Source organism: Copidosoma floridanum, unplaced genomic scaffold (genome assembly GCF_036245765.1).
Source record: "Copidosoma floridanum isolate Cflo_tuat_1 unplaced genomic scaffold, Cflo_Japanese_pri ptg000001l, whole genome shotgun sequence".
NCBI lineage: Eukaryota > Metazoa > Arthropoda > Insecta > Hymenoptera > Encyrtidae > Copidosoma > Copidosoma floridanum.
Window position 1 is genome coordinate 11,478,024 of NW_028321878.1, and position 22,587 is coordinate 11,500,610.

Genomic DNA, 22,587 nt, shown 5'->3' on the forward strand with positions numbered 1-22,587 from the left:
ATACTTACTCGGAAAAAATAAAAAATCTACCTTACACAAGGAAACGAGAGAAATCGCGCCCTTATTTTCAAACCAGTCTAATACACACATCGCCCACTTGCGATACAACCTTCACGAGTTCTGTCTTTAGGGCGGTGCTCACAACGGAAAAATAATCCCGTGTGAGAGAGCGCAGCGCCTCTCGCAAAATTATACCCACGTTCGTGTGGCCGCTCGAGTTCTTTTTACTTCGCCACCATGGGTGAGTTCCAAGCGTTTTCACACGTGTCCTTAAAAATCCTCGATCATCCTCGCGACTACGCGATTCTAAAGATTAATATGATGCTCGCGATAATTAACGGCCACCAAAGCGTCTTCGCGAACACGTATTATCCAGATTTTTCGCGATTTCACGGCACCCCCAATGTTTGGTCTAACCTCGACCGCTCTCCGTCTACTGTGGTAAAAACTTTGTTGTTGGTGTGATAAAGTTATTCTTGTTCTCCTCAATCTTGCCTCAGTGTTTGTTGGCATTTAATTTACGTATTACATTTGTCCGCAATAACGTTTTAAAGTCGATAATTTGGTGTCGTTGTTTTCTACGCACGTCGTAGTTACAGTTTTGTGAAGTGTTGATGTAGATCGAGGGTGGTCATGGATATAGTTCCTGTTAACGTGTCATGTAACGAGCCGGTGATAATAAAATCGTGTTATTTTGTGTATCGCAGGTATCTCCAGAGACCATTGGCATAAAAGGCGAGAAACGGGTGGCAAGAGAAAGCCAATCCGTAAGAAGAGGAAGTTCGAGTTAGGACGTCCCGCTGCCAACACCAAGCTTGGCCCTCAGCGTATTCACACTGTAAGTCGATTATTCTTATTCTCTCCATTGCATTGAACAAAGTTGACAAAAGTGACTTAAAATATGTTATTATAAAAATAAGTGTGTTATCTTGGTTACTCCTTGCTTTTTCATATGATGATCACCTTACCTACTCTGAATGCCGTGCTGACATTCCCACAGCGTACTGAGACCTTTTTAGTTTATAATGTAGGTCGTACATCTTGTGTAGTTAGTTATCTCAATTTGTTTCATCGCTTTTGTTAGGTACGTACAAGGGGAGGTAACAAAAAATACAGAGCTCTGCGTTTGGACATTGGCAATTTTGCTTGGGGATCTGAAGGCAGAGCACGCAAGACCCGTATTATTGATGTTGTTTACAATGCATCGAACAACGAGCTCGTGAGAACCAAAACGTTGGTGAAGAATGCTATCGTCACAGTTGATGCTACTCCGTTCAGACAGTGGTACGAGGCTCACTATGCTCTTCCCTTGGGACGCAAACGTGGAGCTAAACTAGTAAGTGTTTAGATTTTCCGCTTTTTTTTTTTTATTGTAGTTGGTGTAAATATTAGTATCTTCCAATGAGATATTATGTTGCAGTTATTTTCTTTTGATGTAAAAATTTTTTTAATGCGATATTTCATTTAATATTCAACGAAAAAACCAGTGATGGTATTAGTATGATGATTATTATTGCCTGAGTGCTATGCTGACAAATTTCCCACAGCGAACTGATAAACTACATAAACTTCAATTTATGTAGTTGTCACAGCTGAAGTACATTTAGTTCTAACAATATTCACGAATATAAAGAACTTCGTATGTTACTTTTTTGCAGACTGAAGCTGAAGAAGAAGTCCTAAACAAAAAGAGATCGAAAAAGTGTATGTCAAAATACAAAAAAAGACAGAAGGTTGCTAAAGTAGAACAGGGATTGGAAGATCAGTTTGCTACTGGTAGAGTTCTTGGTACGTAATAGTATTTTTCTTTATCATTTGTCACATGCTTATTTTATTTTACTAAAATAATAAATGAATTAATAAATTGAAACTTTTACAGCTTGCATCGCTAGCAGGCCAGGACAGTGTGGTAGAGCTGATGGTTACATTCTAGAAGGCAAAGAGCTGGAATTCTACCTTAGAAAAATTAAGAGCAAGAAGGCAAAATAATTTTGTATTATGAAATAAAATAAAAATCGTTCAATAAAGTTTTTATTCTTTACTTTAATCAACATATCACTTTTCTTAATAAGAAACTCGTAGATCATTTGATGTTTATTTATTTATCATATGAACAAATATTCACGAAAAAAAAAATTGTTGAAAAAAACTACAGAACAAATGGTGTGAACATGGTTTCATTTACAGTTAAAAGTAAACTTACAAAACGAGACTGAAAATTTGTAACATTTACGGTCTCAAAAATTTTTAATTTATTGTTTCTACAAATATACCGTTTCTCGATGAATTGGAAAAAATTTATTTTTATTAGTATTACGAAACATACATTTTAATGAGTTTAACAAAAAAAATTAATTTAATTATAAACACAGGGAAATAAGCTTCAAAATAAGAATAATATATCTTTATTTTTATAAAAAAGATTTTTTTAAATGCCGATATCTAGAAATAGACTTGAAAATAAAATATAGATAGATACACGTGTTTTACATACTAACGTATCATGTAAATTTTCTCAAATTAAATACAGTGAAATGTCAATCTATAATTTTAAAACAACTTAGAGATATTGTTATGCCTATTAAATTTTATCAGGTTTATTGCTACCTTCATTTTAGCAGATTAAGATTACACCTACCGAATCATAAAGGCTCGAATGGTTTTACGTTTCCCTTTGAAATAAAGTCATAAAAGTCATGTGAATGCACTCATTTAACTTTTATCAAGTTGGAATCAAAGAATCATGATTGTGATAAAATCAAAAAATATATTGTTATACAAAAAAAATTAGAACCATCGAAACCTTTTATTCAGTTTTTTAATATAGATTCACATTAAAAAATATTCTTTAACTTATGTATTCTATACAATTTTGAAAATATTAAGCGATTGTTTTTTTTATAACACATTTGATCCAGCATTTACAAATCGCGCTTATTGTTCTTCACTTGAACATATCATTTTATACTGTTAATACCAGTTGATACACACAACTGTTAGTTTTCTCTTAGCATACACCAACATCGATCACGAAGTACTTTATACAAAGTAGAAAAAAAAAGAAACATAAATATTCTACTCTTCTTACTGGATAAGTGTTATTTGTGTAATTAGTATATTTATATAATTTTTTTTTTTTTTTTTTTAAACGAATAACAACAAGAAGGAACAATATTCAAAATTTTCTCAACTTGCGCACTTTAAAAAGTTATAAAAGTAATAATAATAAAAAAAGAGTTGTCTATGAAAAATATATGCGCACATCCGTGGGAGCGCTCGTGCACGCTTATTTAATGTACATAAAGAAAAAGTGCAGAAAGGACACGAACGAGTCCCATATTTATCGGACGACACAAAAGTAAAAAAAAAAATATATATATATCGTTGGGAAAAGATTATACACAGGTCAAAGAACCGAGGTTGAGCTGAGATCCGCTACGGCACCGGACGCTCTAGGTCCTTGAGCAAGCTATCACTCGTTATAAGGAGGTTTTTCTCATCACAGGCACCGACTGCTGCTGTTGCGACTTTGTATTAACGAGTTTTGGCATCACCTGATGCTTGGCAACATTACTGTTGCCGTGCCTCTGTGTCTGCAACTGTGAGGTCGAGGTGACCGATGAAGCGGATGACTGGGATGACGGCGGATTCTTTTGGGCGCAGTTGTTGACATGGGCGGACCAGTGCTTTTGCTGGCACGGATAGTCACAGTAGGCCGTATTCCAGCAACAAAAGAACATCGCCTCGCGACCGCAAACCACGCACCATTGCTTGCGCTTTGTCTCTTCGACGCAGCGCCGCTTGTCGATCTCGGCTTCGCGATGTGCATTCTCCAGTGCTCGATGATGCTCGATTTCTAAGCTCGCCTTCATCTCTCGCAGTTTTTGTTCTAAAAACAAATTTGCATCATTAGTCGACTCCGTAAGAGCTTGAGAAACACAAAATCAATCAAAGCTCTTTAACAGCTTACCCTGACTGTGTTTGAGCTCATTAATTTCTTGCTCGTGCTCCCATTTCATCCGCTCTATCTTGAGTTTGAGGTGATGTATCGTAGCGTCGTGATGATTCGCGATACCACCAGCTGCCACCGCGTTACTCTCAGCCGCGTCCCGGACCGTGTCGGCAATCAGCTGGGCCATTTTGTTGACCAATTCTCGTGAATGCCGATGGATCTGGGCCGTCAGAGGACCAGCCTCGGGTGGTGGAAGCTCGTAGGCCGTGTTTATTGAGGAAGTCGTGGAAACGATAGCCGATGAAGCAGAGGAATTAAAAGTACCAGCAGAAGGAGTGCAACGCGTATCGTTGTTCTGTTTGGTCGAAATGTGAACCAGCGAGTCATTCGCTGCGCTCGAGTTCGGCCTAGTCAATGATTGTGCGGAATGTTGGGGGAATTGCGGTGTCTTGTTTGAGAAGGACTTGCGCGCCTTGCTCGGCTTCCTCACAATCGTCAGCTAAAGTCATAGTAGAAAATGAGTTAAAAAATTAAATGAGATAAATCGTCAAGACTACAGGCCATACAATTTTTTTTGTGACTTACCTTTGGTTGAGCGGGCTGAATTGATGGATGAAGGGATGATACTTCGTCTTTCGGCTCTTGCTTGATTATCGTGACAGCCGTATTCAACCTAATTTCTTTTTCGGCCTGATTATTAAAGTGTTTCATCGGCTCGGACACGCTCGAACTAAATTCTTCCAGTATGGCCATTTGTTCTTTCTTAGATATCAAGGGCATCGTCGTCATCGGTTTATTGTTGCTATTCGACGTCAGATCACTCTTGTCTTTGGGTTGAATCGCAGAGATCACCGAAAACTTTGCTGCCTCTTTCGTCACCGGCATATTTATCGTTTTTATCGTCCTGTTCACTATTTTGCCATCCTGTTGAATGACTTGAATAGTCTTGGAATTTAAAACTTTTGCCGGTATAGTCGGATTTTTTTTCGGGAGAATGGATACCAACTTCTTGCCTGTGCCCAAAATTTTCACAGGAGTTGCTTCGAGATTGTCCGGGAAATTGTTCAGTGAAGGCAAGTTATGGATGATCGTGGTAGGTTTCAAACTGTTCATAGTCTTCACAACTACCATTGGCTTTCGCATGGATTCATCCAACTTGGGGCTCTCTTTGGTCAGTTTTATTTTTTTCAAGACTGGCTGTCTGATCTTTCTTACTGGTACAAGGATGGGTTTTGGAATATTGTTTTTTGTGCTACTCACGTCTAATTTAGGAGTAGTAACTTCCAGCGTGCTGGTTGTACTCTTTTTGACGTCTTTACTACTACTTTGGTCATTATTGTCGTTGTCCTTGTTGTTGTTGTTGGGGTTGTTTTTGTCATTGTTGTTGTTATTGCTACTGGCATTATTTGCAGTTGGTGTTGTCAGTGCGGTAGTAGCTACAGGTGCAGGAGGGCTTTTACTTTTACTCTTTTTCGGAGGGATAAGAACGACTGCTTCCATCTCGGAACTTAGCCTGCTCGTTTTATTCGGAACAGGTGATGGCTCCTGCAATTCGGGAGACAGGGGTCGCTTCTTTCGTAGCACCTTACGCCTTTCTGATGTTGGCCGAATGTTTGCCGTCAATCCATTTGAACTTGGCGTAACAGTGTTTTTAAGATTAGGCATCTTCTTCTCTGCCTTGGCAGGTGTGACTTTATTTTTCACAGCAAGAGTTTGTACTTCGGTTTTTGGATTTTCCTTCTTATTGACTTTATTTTCTAGTGGGTCGTAGTTAGGTAGCAGTATTTGAATTTGTTTCAGATCGTGTGGATCGTACTGAACTTTTTGCAAAGAATACCTAGAAAAAATAAACTCGTATACTAAAAGTTTTTATCAAAGACGAGATCATATTTAATGTATTTCAAAGTTCGTACTTAAACTCTCCAAAAACGCGTTCAAGTTTTTTAACGTGGTCTTGAACCTCTTTCATGCATTGATCCATCTCAATTTTTTTCTTCCTGGGTGTACCAGCAGGTGGCTCCTTAGAGTACAAATATATATCCTTGGGCGATACCCAGGCACGATCGTGTTCACCAAAGAAACGAACATCCACTAAACCCTGGGCATTAAGTCGCGGCATTGCTTTTGCCGGCCAAAAAGGGAAACCTTTTAGTTTCGCCCAGACGATCGGATGTGGTCGACGGCAAGGCTCAATAAACCAAGATGGCAACGGTCGTGGTAAATTACGCCCGTGAGCAAAACAATCTGGACAGGCCTCGATCTCCGACACTTCTTGTTTCGCTACTTTCAACATTTGTTTGGCTGTGTTCGTCAATTTTGATGAATCTGTACAGAAATTTAAAAAAAAAGGTATAATGTACGGATTGGTAGGCTGACATGCGTCATTAACTAACCATTAAGAAACTCACATGTATTGAAAACTATACAGTTATGCTGAATCCATCTGGCGTCAGCCATAAAAGCATCTGTACTAGCGTACTTTTTGGCACGAACATTGGATTCCAGTAAGCTTAAATCCATTGGATTGACAACGTAATCCAAGTAATTAGGAACATCGTCTGGATCGACTTCCTTCAAAAAGGGCTGGGACTGTAATACATAAATAGATTAGCATGAAACTATGATGACCTAAAAAATACTTTTGTTGTCTTTTCATAGACCAATTTTTAATTTCTTCCAAGTATTTTATTAAATTAGAAAAAAAAACAAATAAAAGCTTAAAAATGTAATCAACTGAAATCAACTGAATTGAAAGTCAAATTAGTAAGAATGAAGAAATTTAGACTGGCAAAAGGAGCGTACCCCAGTTTGATCTCTCATGCGCTGGACAACATGTTTAAGCATCACGACCAGCTGCTCAGGGGTAAGCTGTGCCATGGTTATCAAGCGATTTTCAGCGCTTTCGGCCTGGCTTATGCCAACGCACTCGCTGCATTCCCAGTCGATGACGCTGAGTGGCGGAGCACCACCCATGCAGCGTCGATGCCAGGAACGCGGGCACGTGGTGCATTGCATTTCCACCAACTCCTTGTGGCAGCGCCAGCAGTATTTGTCATTTTTTTTCAACTCTTCTACAACCGCTGGTTTTTCAGGTGTTGGCGTTTGTACTGGCTCGGCGACCGTGGCTGATGCTACTGTAGCTACACGCTTGCGCTTCAACGGGCTGCCATTTTGTTGCTGTTTCTCGACTGTTGGCGAGCTCTGCTCTGACGACAGCCTGCCAATGGACAATAATTTTTATGATTTTTCTTTTTCTTTTTTTTTTTTTTTTACAAGACACTGTTCACTTTAAAAATATATTCGTAAATTAATAGCTATAAAAAATAAACAATTTGATATCTCGAATTCAAAGATGCTTGGAATTATATAACGACTTTACACAATTACTTTTTTGGAAGAAATTAATGTTGATTAGTAAACTTACATTGTGCTCTTGCGTTTTCTTTTTCCTTCTCTGGTATTCATGCTTGTGTTAACGCTGTCGGTTTCCTTGGTATTTTTGTCATTTGCAAGATCTTTTGTTTCTTTTGTATTCTTCATGTATTTAAAAAAAAATTTGTTATTTTTGACGGTAATCGTCACTTTGTTTTCAACTCCCTCAGTGGCTTCGATGTCCTTGTTTTCCTCAGATTTCTCAACTTCCTTGGCCTCTGCAACGTTCTCTTTAGCAGTCTCTTTCTTAGCAATTGCACTAATGACGTTTCTCTTGGCTCTCTTAATTTTTACAGGATCTGTATTTTCTTTAATATCTTTAACATTACTACTATCTACAGTACTCTGAATTTCTTTTACATCTTCTGGACTTTTGGTATCTACAGTACTATCTAAACTCTTTGCATCTTGCATTTCATTTGCCTCTACTGGTATTGCTTCTTTTACATCCTTTGTATCTTCCACATCATTTGTACTCGTATTTTCTGTTTTCTCTGTACTCTTAATATTTTCTGCGACTTTCACATCTTCCATATTTTTATTATCATCCTTTCGCGTATTTTCTACGGTTTGGTCACTTTGTGACCTTGGTGTATCGTTATCCCCCTGATTATTCGGTTTAATATCCATTTCATCTTTTGTACTCTCGACATTCTTGTTAATCACAGGATACTCAAACTCTTTATTACTTTCATCAAATTTAGGAGTTTCCGATGATACTGATTTTAATTCCAATGCATCCATATCTGAACAATCGGAATCTTTATCCAGACTGGCAACACTGTTTGGCTTTTCATTATCTACTTGTTTAGCTTGTTCTACCTTAGAATCAGTCTGTAAGGTATTGATTTTTGCGTCGTCTTCGTTTTCTTTTGTTAAAAGTAAAAGGTCACCCTCAGTTTCATTGGTCTCAGCACATGAGCTGCTGACATCTTCAATTTTGCTATGTTCCTCTAGTAACACTTTATTGGAGCTAACTTGATTTGTCCCTTGCTCGTCATTCTTATGTTGGACAGCTGAGTCAGAAACCTCCATTTTATTAGCTTTATCCATAATTATATCCTCACTGCTTTCATTTGAATCCATGTTGCTTGAAAGCTCTTGCTCTAGCATCTATAATGAAATCAAATAACAATATTGAAGTGATTATGATGTTTAGATAAAAGTTTTAATCATCCAATGTCTTGCCTAAGACGTTGCTATAGTATGTATGTACAATAACCTGATGCCTAACATCACTGCACAAATAACCAAGCTGCAAAGCTTTGCAGAATCCACATGTATATCGAATGTATCTAGCTAATATCACACTATGAAGGACGAAAATGAAATATAGTGTAAGTAGAACGTAAAATTACTTGATCAGAGCTAGCTCTCTATAATGAAGAATGAGGATGCCAGGGACAATTCCTGTGCTCTGCAGTGCAACAGCTATGCGGCCAATCAAGCCTTATAGTTTGGCTTCTTCAATATAGAGGGCAATACTTTCTCCCTACCTTGTGGTGGCACAGTGTGGCAATGTGGCCTTAAGCAATTATTGCCTTGCCATGTTACTTAAATTGCCAATGTAGCTGCATGAAGTACATGCATATATAATTACTTACCAATTTTATAAACTTATTTTTATATAAATAAATTAAATGATCGGTACATTACAAAGGGTTAATTTTGTATTCTTAGTAGACGAACCAAGGCTATACACAAAAAAACGGTCTAACTGTAGCTATGTAACCAGAAGCTGGCAAGGATATGTTTGTTCAACAATTCCATACCATATTGTAAAAAAAGAAGTTATATTATATTCATGGCTATTTCAGAACACCCTTCTTGGAACATTTTGCAATAACAGCGTGTCCATAACAATTTAGGCTTCAGAAGGATAAAATGTTTTTCTCAATTAAGATTATCTTATTGTTGAAAGTGGAGTGGGAGGAATCCGTAGTAAATTTGTTGTTACTGTTAGTTAAAATCATGATGAATACTTTTAACAAACTGTAATGGTACTTTCAAAATAAATGTGCACTTTGCGCGAAGAGAGCTTAAGAAAGGTTAAAAATACCTTTGTTAGTTGCTTGTGAGATGGCAATTGCATTGATTATGAATATAACTTTATAGGAATATTATATAGTTTTAAGAAAGTTACATAACAAATACTTTGTACTTACGTTTACCATTAAGTTCCCCACAAAGCAGAAAAAATTAATACCATAAGTAAATTACGATCTCAATAATCTTAACAGAACTGAATTGATGCATTCTGGCTTAAACTTTCTCTAGTCATCATATACGTTCAAGTACTCTACTTAAAAAAAAAAAAAAAAAAAAAAAACACTTTTGTGTAACGAATTTATAGGTATGAACCTCTTTAGTATACAAAGTAAGCACATTTTGACATACCGCAGATGCAACAAATTGATAAAACAATGCACACGTGAGATTATAGAGGACTCGAGATAACGTGGGATAAGAACAAATTCTACTTTTATGTTCAAAAAATTTGCTATTTAGCTCGTAAATTTTCATCATGAAAGTTAAAACATACTCATTACAAGGGACTCTACACTTTCCAACTCGATAAAATTTATAATAGTAGGTACTTTGTTGTTACATGATTACAAGAAAGACGTGGACAGCAAAGAAGAAATGCTAACCGAGTATCTTCAGTTTTCAGGATTTACTTTCAGCAACTATTTGCACCAAATCCACGTAAATGTGTGGATATAAGTAGAGAGCTATATCCACGTTTACATGGATGTAGGGCTCATAATATCCACGTAAATAATAATGATACTATCCACACAGCACTCCAGGTGTTATCTGTACTAAATAATATCCACGTATTTACGTGGATTTGGTGCAAATAGACCCAGCAGCGTTTCAGCAAAGAGTATTCTTATTACCTATATTCTCAGGTGTGTCAAGGCAGAGAGTACACCATCAGTACTGAGTCGCATTTAGGCCCAGGACCCTCATGTCTCGGCTTAAAGAGCCGGTACTCTTAATAAAAACGATATGTCCACACAACTCCTTTGTGTTGTTTATTTCTCGTGCAGCTTTGAGTGAAGCGGCTTCCCAAGTACCTGGTACACAAGCTGGAGGACAAGAGAGATTGTGACATGTAGAGGATGATGAAAGAAGTTAAAAAAACTTGTACGAAAAGCGAGCAGGTAAGTAGACACGTAGTACAAAATATACATACTTACTTGAACGTGGGTATACGGATACAGGAGATGCGTGTCGTCGCCGTGGCTTCTGCTTGCGTTGTCTCCGAAGAGTCGTTCGTCCTTCTCTCCGGCTGGCTGGCTCTCTCTCTCTCTCTCTCTCTCTCTTTGTTTCACCACCGCACTTTCCCCGCCGAAGCAAACTCGAAGCTCGAAGCCGATGCTGAATCTTCGGTGAAGCCGCAGGCAAAAGGAGCCAAGTTATGATGATAAGTCGCCCGGCCAGTTGTTTGCGATTGGTGCCTCCATCTCGTGCTGAGCTGCGAGTCGCCGGTGCTAACGGTGATGTTGCAAGTCAACCGAGTCAACACACAGCCAATAAGTACAAGATGACAAGTATACGTATTGTCACGTGTAAAACGAGGAATCGGTTGAAATGTTGCGTTGGGAGAAACTTCTCACGTGGCGGCCCTCCCCCCTCCCTTCATAACCCAGGCCTGTAGATGGGTTTGCAATTGTATTGTTTTTATATGTGTGTACCTATATACATGACATCTATCTGCATGCAGCGAAACTTAGAGAAAGTCCTCGATGACACGTTGACGCGTGATGTGTGTCATCTGTCACCGCAGTGTAGTAGCCCAGATAGCATCACGTGGAGAGCAAGGCGTGCACTAGTGGTGACCGCACGCTGTGCTGTCAGTTTGTGGTCATGGTGCCGTCACATCGTGTATTAGCACGCTGTGCAGTCAGTCTGCAGCAAAAACAAAGTACGCCGTACGGTAGCCTGTGAGCGCATTCTGCAGGTACGCCGTGCTCCAGATAAACTTAACGTTGTACCTTAGGCCGTAAATATATAATTATATTTCGTGTGGAAACAATCTTTCCCACGCGAGGCGGATGATCAAGTATTTTTCATGCACATGCATGATCCAGATATTTTTCATTTGTGATTACAATTATTAAGGTTGTACAGTGAAAAACCATCGTCAATTCGAAACATTGCAGCTAGGAAGTCACAGTCCCAAAAAAGAAGTAAGTTTTTTCACAATCAAACACATTAAATGCAAATTTGCACGTACTCTCTAATTTTTGAGGTTATGATTGCTTTCAAGCTGCATTAATCAGCTCGCGTACATCTGCATTCAATAAAATTTGTTTTTCTAAAAGGCATTTTCTCGTTTTTAGATAAATTAATTATAATTATGTATATACTATTAGCGTAACCTATATGGAGTTTTAATGTTATCGAGACGAGCACATAGGTCGTTTTTCGCACATTAGTAGTTTGAAAGCATCGTAGAGAATGTTGTCGTAATGTACAAGAGTTGCAAATAAAATAAGTTTTAAGATTTTTCTTTCTTTGTTTGAGATAATACATTCATATTTTGATACTATTCTTAATTATTCTATACGAGCTTGTTGTTTTTGAATGAATCTGTACCTGTATACCAGGTTATCAAGAATTCTTAAGTCATGAACCTAGTATCAATGTAATGTAATTGATTTTGTTAATTTTTTCATGTAACAAAACCGCGAAAAATAAACACTTCGAATTTAAGTATCTATATAATAAATATATGTTGTATCGGTGTTCGTGTGATTAGTGTCGTGCCTCTATGTGTCTTTGTATAATTTTTTTGTTGTCTCATGCTACATTAGCCGATCATTATTTTTAAATAGTTTCACCAGCATTCCGTTTGAATTTTTTTTTTTTTTTAACATCCATTATTTTGATATTTACATCAAAATATGTTATATTAAAATGACAATATAAGTTTTTTATGATAAAAACATTATAATTAATTATAAATCTTGTAATAATAAAAAAATGTTAATAACCTGAAAACATAGAGCGTTAAATGTTACCTGAAATTTTAATAATAGCAATGTTTTTTCTTGAGCTAGTGAAATTGATCATCTTATTTGCTAAATTTTAAATATTGAGCTATGAAGTCTTTAACTGTTCTCATGAAGGGTGACAAGCATTCTGTCTTCGTCAGTTTTTTTAATGTGGAAACGAAAAAATACGTATTTAAGGAGGTTTGGGAGAAAATTTAAAATGTAGAATCGTGCCAAAAAAAATGTATGCTATATTTGAGCATATCAGGAGTATACCTGAATTCGTTCAGATTTTTCACCAGGGAAATTTTTGAGAAAAAAATTTTTTCAATATTGTAAGTTCAACACGGTCTCTTATTAGAGAACGAGGTTAAGTTGCCTTTTCATTAAAATTTGGATATATTATAAATGTATTAAAATGAAAAAACGGGTTTATAGATTCCTTAGTACAAAAGGAAGATGCTCAAAAAAAAAAAACATGACTCACCAGGCATTTTTCAAAAATATAACCTATTACAGTCGTAAATATTCAAGTTTGTTGAGTGCAAGAGGAGGCCGTGCACAGTAAAGGGGGTATACCTGTGTGGGCCGGGGGGACTTCTCGTTCCTCGCCTCTCTGAATGATACTCCCAAACCTCCTTTTAATATATTTCGCTAATATACCTGACGAACCATATCGAATATTTTTATGCAAGATCGCAGTTAATTATTATGTAAATAATTTTTAAGTTTCGATGTCTTCTTAAAAAACATTGCAGACGTCTCATCTATCATCTTTCTTGACGAGGAAGCCCTGCACCGGGTACGTTACAAGTAAATTCGTTTATTCTTTTATGTGAATCATAATGTTTCGATTAAAATCGTATCGTTCACGAAAGCCCTTGAGTCAGTGTACTCCATGGCACAAATCACGCATGAAACGTATATTTTTAAACGCAAAAAATGATGCATTACAAGAAACTAGTTGCCATTATGTCTCAAATGATTCTACAGTACAAAATAATGTTTCGTCTGACTTTAATAATTCTGATCCTAGTTTAGATGCGCCAACACATTTAAATGACATAAATGACAAAAAATAGGGATAGAGATTCCATTGGTGACCCTGACGTAGATTTTTCTAATTTGGTTGATGAAGATATATCAAATGGTTCTCTCTTTGATCCAGGTACTCTTCGAGAATCTGATTCAAGTTCTTTATGTGACAGCGAGCCTCAGGATGACTTAAAAATTTTTGAAACTCGTCTTGGTCATGTAATGATAGATACGAATATGAATTACGAACAATCTAGAGCAGTTTTACGAGTTCTCAGAACACATCCTTGTTTTGAAAGTTTTCATATAGACCCAAGAACATTGTTAGGCACTCCAAAACATTCTTCATCGATTGTTCAATTAACTGAAGGTGAATACTTACATTTAGGTTTTAAAGAGGGAGTTATTCAGATTCTTCGGTCAGTACCTCCTGAATCCATTCCTGATGTCCTTATGATAGATTTCAGCACTGACGAGGCTTCTCTTGATAAAGCCAGCAAAATTATTATGTGGCCAGTCCAAATAAGAGTAGCAAATGTTTTTCATGAAGCTCTCGAAGTAGTAGGTATTTATAAAGGTTCTCATAAACCATCTAATGCTGAAGATGTTATTAAGCCATTTGTTGATGAAGTTTTACAATGTTTAGAAAAAGGTGGTATTGAATTTCTTGGTATTACGAGATCGATCCAGTTGCGTTGTTTCATTGCTGATGCGCCCGCTCGTGCTTTTATTTTATGTCATGCAGGGCATAATTCTTATGCACCTTGTTCGAAATGTTGGATAACTGGAGAATATTTAGGACCAGGGGTAATGATTTATAAGGGGATTCATCAGAGGCCCAGAACTGATGCAGAATATTTATTAAAATTAGATGGTGAACATCATAAAGACAAAGAATCGCCGATTTCCAAACTTCCAATTAGTCTGATCTCAAATGTAGTATTCGATTACATGCACTTGGTTTGTTTAGGTGTAATGGAAAAAATTTTTCAGGCTATTGTTGATGGTAAATATGAAAAGTCGACTCAAATTCCAAAAAACTATGTGAAGATGTTATCTGATAGAATGCAACAGGTGAAAGAGTATTGTCCTAGAGATTTTGCAAGAAAACCCGAAAGAGCAGATAAACATGGATCTTATAAGGCTACTGAACATCGTCAAATTTTATTGTACAGCGGACCATCTATTTTTCGCGGAATCGTAAATCCTACGGTATACATACATTTTCTTTTATTAAATACAGCGATAAGAATTTTTACGAATCCTTATATGACAAATGATGATATAGTGCTGGCAGAAGAGTGCAATCGAATATTTGTCGATAGAGCTGAAGAAATTTACGGTTCGACATTTTTATCTTATAATATTCATGCTATTTTACATTTAGTAGAAGATGTTAAATCATTTGGGCATTTAGATTCGATTTCAGCATTCCCTTATGAAAATAATATGACATACTTCCGAAAAATGTGTCGAAAACCTAACCAACACTTACAACAAATTGAGAGAAGAAATGCTGAGCAAAAGAAAGTGAATTCAATAAAAAAACAAGATAATTCCCTTAAACTATCTGGTGAACATCATTCTGGGCCTCTCCCTCAAGGTCCTTTTCAAAATTTTCGTCAGTTTTCAAAATTACAATGCGGAAAATTGTATCTTTCGATAAACAAACAAGATAATACGGTTATTCTTCGTAATGAGACCATTTGTGTTATATAAAATTTTTTACAGCTGCATAATGGTAATCTCTTTTGCCTTGTGAAAAATTTTGAAAAAAATGATTTTTTCGAAACTAATTGTTCTTCGTCTCATGTTGGTATCTTTCATTGTTCTTCTTTGTCAATAGATTCAACTATGATCGAATTCACTGAAATCGAAAGCAAATGTTTCAGAATGCCATATTGGGAGGAACTTCCCTCTTCAAAGTGTCTTCCACAAAATTATGTTGTTGTTAAGTTTTTATCTTCACACGTTAATAATTGATTAAGTCATACGATAATGTTTATTCGTATTTGGTAGTATTAAATTTTTTTTTATGTAAAATTGTATTTAGGTAATTATAAGTTGTATTTATAGACCGGTCAAATACTTGCACAAATTCATATTACCATAGAGCTTCGAAACAATTTTATTGAATTACTTAAATTTTTTATTAAATTTTAGCCTGTGTAGCGTATTGAATCTTTTTTGTAATAATAAGCAGAACCCAGTGCATTTTTTTGTTATAAATGGCTGTAAAACGCATAATATGCAATAAAATAGTTACTGAAAGCTTTTCCACATATTCGTATAGCTATAGTTAAGAGCCATCTGCTAGTTGACGATACGTTTTCATATGTTTCACAACCATGAACCACAAAGTAAATGCACCAGGAGATGTTCATTTTTATACAAAAAAGTTCAGTACACAAGTCCTACGTTGACAGTGCTTTAGCATTAGTTTGTGACACATTCGGTTAGTTCCTCCCTTTATTGTGCATAAAGTTCTGTGGAGTTATTTGGGTATTTGTGGGTTGCGCCATGTAGCCAATTTGAATTTCCCTAAAGTTTGCCAGTCACATTAATTTGAGAGCACTGGTATGGTCGTCAAAGTCAATCATTCTTGAGTCTCCCGTTTGGTGGCGCTGTTATGAAATTGTGCTCGAGGCAAATATTGACAATCTTGAATAGTATTTGTTGTCACATTCAATTTTATGCAGTCGTATTGTAGTACATCAAAATTATTAGTTCTTGATATTCAACTTATCAAGTAAAAAGTTTGTACTATTTGCTTCAATATAAAAAGTATAGGCAATTGTTGTTTCTGTCTAGTATCTATGATGTTGTTATCAGCGTTTCTATTCCTTATACTATTATTAACATGAAAGATATGTTGTTGAATACTTACAAATTAATATCATATTGAGATTTACATCTCTCGCCATTGGATTCTAATCTTGTAATGGATTATTTTGCATAATAATAACATTTACTAGCTTGTATATATATTTTTATGAAAAAACATTGTATAGAATATTACATAGTACTATATTGTGTATTATACATTGTATAGAATACAATTGTAAGATGTTTGACTGGCACTGATGATTTTTTCAGTATTCCCACAATGTCTAAGTTTCGTGGTACAAACTCCTTGGCGCCAAAAGTTTCCGAAGTAAATATTCTGAGGGATATTCAGCAGTCAAAACAGCGAATTGCCGTCATGAAAGCGGGAGAATCTGTTAAAACAGCGCCGGAATTACGTCTTCCAATACTATCATCAAAAATACCGAAATCATCAACTGCAACAATAAATATTAAAAAAAAAAACATCTATTAAACCTACCAGTACTAAAAACACCAAAATCAACTTTAATAACTCAATAGATAAAAGATAAACTTTTATTACACCGTTCACCATCACCATCACAAAAACCGCACACAGTAAAATTTGCAGAACAATCGAAAGAAAACTTGAAACAACTTCCTGAATCACGTACATCAAAAAATATCCCTATGAAAAGTAATATTCGCGTTGTATTGCCTGCCAAATACATTAATGGGCTTCAAAAATCAAACATAAGCAGTGCAACAAGTAATGTCTCTAACAAAATGATACTCGAAACAATTACTGCTCAAACAAAACCAAAAGATAATTCTTCTCGTGAAATACACCATACTTTTTTAAACTCCAAAAATCAATTAGTTTCGAGCTCATCAGAGACTATGACAACTTCTGATCCTGTAAATACCCAAACACAAATCCCACCAAATAATCCATTGTTAATTACGACGAAATCCTTAACACACACACAACAGCAGCCAACAACAAACAATATTACCGAGAAATTGCAAGAAATTATGGAAATGATTCAAGCTACAAATTCATGAGTAATTTTTTAAAATTGTAATGTAACTGTCTTAATTTTATTAATAGTTAAAATTTAGTGTTGAAAAAGAATTCTATTAAGAGTGCTTATGAAAATAATTCAACGTGAGGACCTCACAGAAAAAAAAATGATTCAGAATCTTACTCATTTGTGAAAAAAATTTTTTTTATTAGTATGCAAGTGAATGAATGGGAAAAAATCTTAAATCTTCAAAATTAATTTTATGGATAACTTTTTTGTGAATTTCTAATTTCTCCGTAATAAAAACATATTACAAGATTCAATAGTATGTTAATAATCTACTAATCTTCACATTAAATAATAAATAACACACCAAGATTTAGTAAAAAATGCTCGGCTTCGCCTTCGGTGGCAATACACGTGCAATCTGAGCATTTTTACTCATATAGTGTAGACAAGTTTTTTTACCACTGTGGAACGAGAGTGATACTTTCATCCCACTATGTGAGACAGAAGTACTCGCTTCCGTTACGCAGGCACGAAAAAAATTTTTGCTCTACGCAAAAACATCGAGAATGTATACCATATTTTTGAAATTTAAGAATAATTCTAAATCGCTTCATTTTCATAAGAAGTTAAATCAAATTATTGTCCATGAAAGGTGAAAATAAAAATTTATTTACTGATGTACCCTTATTAATTTTTTTTTTCTAATTCTAGTCATATGGTAATCATAAATGAGAAGTTGGACCATCTTGAATCAAAAGTAGAGTAAGTGTACATGTAAAAACAATTAATAAAATAATAAATACGGTATTTTAACTAAAATGTATACATTGCAGATCTAATCATCAGTTGTTAGAGCGATTAACAACACAAAGGCGTGGTGGAATGAAAGCAGTACCTCAATTTTTGCCTTTTAAAACTCTTCAACATCTTCTTGATTTTGACCGTGCTGCCGATGCTACATATGATGAGTTGGTAAATAATAAGCCATCAAAAAATTTTACTGATTAGAAATCTGTAGTATTATTAAAAGATGCTCCTAATTTTTTTAAAGCTGTAAAAAAATATGTGTACAAATTGTGTTGCATTCATAAATAACTTTTACTTCAAATACAGGTCCATTACTTCGTGTACCTTGGAGGCGCCAGTGCAGTTGATTGTGCAGCAATATACTTTAAGCATGTTTTTGCCAGTGACGAAGAAATATCTCCATATATTTCTTGGCTCGGAAAAGCGTTACGAAACTTGACTTCGTTGTCGCGAACAAAATTTGCTAACGCTTGTGAAGGTTTGTCTCATGTAAATTCATATCAATACTTTTGAAAAAGAGTATAATCAATTAAATTTTTACTTGGTGTCTTGGTGATTAACTGTTTTAGATTACTACTGTAAGCATACTTTTTTTTTTTTTTTTTTTTTTTTTATTAATTTTATAACATTTTACGAGTACTCCTTAAAATGCCAAAAAAAATTAAATTTAAAATTTTATCACAATTTCACTTCTGTATGATTTTATTACTATATTTAAAAAATTTCATTCATTGTTCGAATTAAAAGTATTTTTTTTTAATATTTACAAATAAAAATAGATTCGGATGAATTTCTATTAGATAACCGTTATTTTTAATAAAAGTTATGTTACAAGTCATTTTATATGAAATTGTAAGAATTTATACTAATAATCATTTTTTTATTATATTTTTATAAGCATTTGAATGATGAATTACACTGACAGTCATGCTTTAAATCACAATAAAACTATGTACTTAAAAAGGTTAGAATAACAATGCATACCAACAGTCATAAAGTATTTATTAAGTGCTGCAAAATAATATAAAAAATCGTACGATATGAAACAGGATAAAAAACAAGTAGTGAAAAGCACGCACCATCTCTCTTACTTTCACTCGTTTTTCCCACTAATACTACTTGACATTTTTAATAAAAATCAATCTATAATTACCTATTGGTACATATTCAATTACAAATCTATGTTTTTTAATATAGAGGCTATGAAAATCAGCAAAAAAATATCAGAAAGCAGCCGGGATAGTTTTATTGATGGCATGACAAAAGCCTTAAAAAGTTTGAAAGAAAGACGTCGGCGAAAAGAAATTAATCAGACCATCATGGCTCAAATAGAAAATGAGAATTTGGAAGACCATCACCCAAACGACCTTGGCGTGATACATATAAATGAGGAAGATAACTTAGAACAAATAGAAGATAGACGTTCTGTAGAAGATGATCAAGAAATTTCCAACGAGCAATTTGGACAGCAACATGATGATATAGTTCAGTCGGAGTCAGAGGTTGAGAAAGAAGACGAGCAAGAGATTGATGAGGAATTTCCGGATGTATCTGAAATGTTCCAACAACCCTCACATAAAAAAATTAGTAAGTTTTAATAATTAACTAAAGAATAATATATTGTATGTAAGCACGCGTTCATTGGCAGGATTCGTTGCTTATCGAAAAGAATATCCAAATGTCTTAAATATATTTATTACATGATCATAAACCAGTACAATCACATTATTTAAAAAGTTTTCAAATAAAAAGATATTATAGCAGAACTAAAAAAATATTTTTTTTACAGGACTTGAACAGGTGTGAACTTCAGTGATTCCATAATAACTACGTTGCTGAGTCTTTATTTAATTTTGTCATGGCAGTGTCAAATCTTAAGTCGTATAATTTTTCATTTAAGTAAAATGTAACTAATTTTTTCATTCAGTATTCACTTTCTTGTAATATGTAATAATTTATTTTTTGTGATGTGTGTTGCTAAATAGTTAATTTTAATTTGCATTGCATGATGTAATATGTATCGTAGGATTGTAACTGTAGGATAAGATTGTAACTTTGTGTTTATCATCCTGTGCAATTGAATTTAATTAATACAAATAAATTATTTTTTTTATAGTCGCAATGCTTTATTAATTATTTTAAAAAACTTAGAGGTTATGAGCGGCTACCCACGACACGCATCCCACCTCGCGTACACGCAACCTGCAGCTCTGGTGAATGCATGGTGAATGCAGTCTGACAGCATGACGTGCACTCTCCACGCCATGCTTGCAGTGTGCACTCAGAAATTGCTACAGCTGGACGTCAGAGTGCTTTCACGCGTGCTTCAGGCCGTGCTCCACGTTGCGGTCACAGTGCCGTCACGATGCTATCTGGGAGTGTTTCCAAAAAGAGCAAAGATAAACACGCGTTTTTGAGTATAAATTGGTACAAATGACGGTCGATTCACAGAGAAAGTTACCTATTCCATGATTGTAGCATATATAATATGCACAAAAGCCGAAGAAGATCACAAAGCTATAGCTATATGATCGAGATGGGTTATTGATGCACAGTGGGCATTAATACTCGTAATAACTCGGTGTTTTCAACGTAGCAAGTTGAGAACACGAGTTATATAATGCCCACGTATATATTAACATAAGGTGCAGGGTGCAGGTACCAAAGGGCCATTTTTTCTTGATTACATTTCTTGACGTAACCTTATGTTTTTTTTTTTTCCGCAGCATTGTTCGGGTTTTCCTTGGTATAGGAGAAAAATAGTGTTCGCCACGTAAGCGCCACATCGGACCGGGGCTACCTCACGTCCCTCGGGTCACAAAATATAACCCCTGAGGCGATATGGCACCTTTGTAACGAAAACTACAGAAATATATATGTGAAGCTCTTTCGACCACTAGACTTTTATTGCAGCTTCAAGGAAATGTGCAACATTTACCCATAACCATTTGAATAATAATATGTACTTCTACACATGTATGTAGAATATTTATATGTCAGTTTCAGTTGATTTACAAAAGACTTATTCATTTAGAATCACCTGCTTCACTTCGTATCGAGTAGTTTGCGCATCGGAGAATTCAAAAGTTAGCGTAAGAATGTTGTTTTTGCCGTCTGGGCAGTAGTTTTTCGTACCTGGTGGCCGATGTGTCCCCACTGGGCCCGAGGGACTCGTAGTGCTTGCCCCCCGGTTGGCTTTTCGTATTGGGGGTATAGTAAATGTCCAACGGTTAAAAAAAAAAACAAAAACAAACGCCCAAGGTAGAAACATAAGGGTTGTTTTTCCACTCATTACTAATTATTATAGGGTACGAAAAGCGCGCTTCTCGCTCATTTTTACTCGCCGCAATGGCTGATTTTTTGCACAGTACTCGTTTCAAACAGTATCAAAACGCATCGATATTAAATTTTTGCTTGATTAAACATAGAGAGCGTGAAGCAGCGATTCATTGAATGCATATAAATTAAAAAGTGTGAAATCCGTAAAAACGAAATATTTTTTTCTCCTTCCATTTTGACATCGTACAAACTGGTCGTAATTTGTTTCATCCGGGGGGGTATATCGAATTTAAGTCGTGGTTTCAGGGAATAAGATGCATACGCGTTTATATAAATATGCACATTCTAAGCTCACGTGTAAATAATTATAAAGCTTGCAAAACTTGAACGTACACGAGCCGAAACGAGATTTTTCTCTCGCACCCCCGCGTGTTTATATGTATATTCTTCATTAGATATGATGTAAGAAGAAATTGAAGGTTCGAGGGTATAAAAACAGGAGTTTGATACTTATGGACCAAGTATAAACAAAAGACGAGAAAATAACATATATTCCAGAATTGCAGGTGCATCAGGTGTGTATATATACCTATGGTGCCGATGAAGGAAAAAAAGGAACGAAGAAAGGGTGGAGTATAGCGCGCATCCTCCATACACACACGCATCTGCACGCACCATCTGAGGGTCTGAGGGTCTTTCCACTGCTTCCACACCATATGTATATATATATAAGTTCCCTGCACCCCATAAAAGGTCGGCGAATGCTCGTGTTACTCGTGTATATACGTGTTTCTACACCATCACCAATACCTACATAAACGCTTGTGCACCATAAAAGGGCGCTCTCTTCTCTCCTCTTATTTCGCGCGCTCTTCTGCACACTGCATTATTATTATATAAGTATATATGTATAGGTACATTTTCTCTTTCTCTCCATCGGCCCCCGTAAAATATACTCTACTCCCTCCCCATCTTCCTCCTCCGTTCGTCCGCCGCGTCCTCCATTCCATGTTCTCTCTTGCCCTATCTCGTATTGTGTCTCCACGAAGAGGACTCCTCCTCGACCCATCCGCTTTTTTTCTTTTGTTTTTATATTCTTATTTGTTTTTTTTTTTTTTTTCTTCAATCGCCCACCATCTCCGCCTCGTTTGAGCAACGTATATACAATCAAGTCGCGCGCGAAATTCGTTGATTCGGGAAATAATTCGGCGTGCGTGGGTGCCGCTCTGTGTATTTTTTT

At 35.7% G+C, this 22,587-nt stretch overlaps 2 protein-coding genes across 4 annotated transcripts; one reads left to right on the top strand and one right to left on the bottom strand.

Annotated features, from left to right (window-relative positions):
- Positions 1 to 161: 161 nt before the first annotated feature.
- Positions 162 to 2,047, top strand: RpS8 (ribosomal protein S8). The gene is made up of 5 exons (XM_014362843.2): positions 162 to 241; positions 708 to 838; positions 1,085 to 1,336; positions 1,659 to 1,788; positions 1,880 to 2,047. Exons 1-5 carry the CDS (start codon positions 238 to 240, stop codon positions 1,987 to 1,989), a joined length of 627 nt encoding a protein of 208 aa, XP_014218329.1. The 5' UTR covers positions 162 to 237; the 3' UTR covers positions 1,990 to 2,047.
- Positions 2,048 to 3,263: 1,216 nt separating this feature from the next.
- On the bottom strand, positions 3,264 to 10,915 carry Zmynd8 (Zinc finger MYND-type containing 8). 3 transcript variants are annotated; one of them, XM_014362645.2, is made up of 9 exons: positions 10,588 to 10,915; positions 10,285 to 10,476; positions 7,377 to 8,497; positions 6,755 to 7,169; positions 6,361 to 6,541; positions 5,866 to 6,277; positions 4,538 to 5,789; positions 3,971 to 4,451; positions 3,264 to 3,889 (listed from the first exon to the last, which is right to left on the bottom strand). In XM_014362645.2, the coding sequence occupies exons 3-9, from the start codon at positions 8,495 to 8,497 to the stop codon at positions 3,480 to 3,482; spliced, it is 4,272 nt and encodes a 1,423-aa protein (XP_014218131.2). In that variant the 5' UTR covers positions 10,285 to 10,476; positions 10,588 to 10,915; the 3' UTR covers positions 3,264 to 3,479. The 3 variants fall into 3 exon arrangements, with proteins under 3 accessions (XP_014218131.2, XP_089451217.1, XP_014218141.2); XM_089595091.1 differs by having other exon boundaries at positions 10,584 to 10,915; XM_014362655.2 differs by lacking the exons at positions 10,285 to 10,476; positions 10,588 to 10,915 and adding an exon at positions 8,607 to 9,083.
- Between the last annotated feature and the right edge of the window lie 11,672 nt (positions 10,916 to 22,587).

Bases quoted from the DNA above. Each gene is read 5' to 3' on its own strand.
- RpS8 (XM_014362843.2), top strand. The intron at 839-1,084 runs GTAAGTCGATTA...CGCTTTTGTTAG, and splicing joins GCCCTCAGCGTATTCACACT to GTACGTACAAGGGGAGGTAA. The intron at 1,789-1,879 runs GTACGTAATAGT...AAACTTTTACAG, and splicing joins TGCTACTGGTAGAGTTCTTG to CTTGCATCGCTAGCAGGCCA.
- Zmynd8 (XM_014362645.2), bottom strand. From the start codon at position 8,497: ATGCTAGAGCAAGAGCTTTCAAGCAACATGGATTCAAATGAAAGCAGT. The intron at 7,170-7,376 runs GTAAGTTTACTA...GTCCATTGGCAG, and splicing joins AGAAAACGCAAGAGCACAAT to GCTGTCGTCAGAGCAGAGCT. The intron at 5,790-5,865 runs GTACGAACTTTG...TATTTTTTCTAG, and splicing joins CGCGTTTTTGGAGAGTTTAA to GTATTCTTTGCAAAAAGTTC.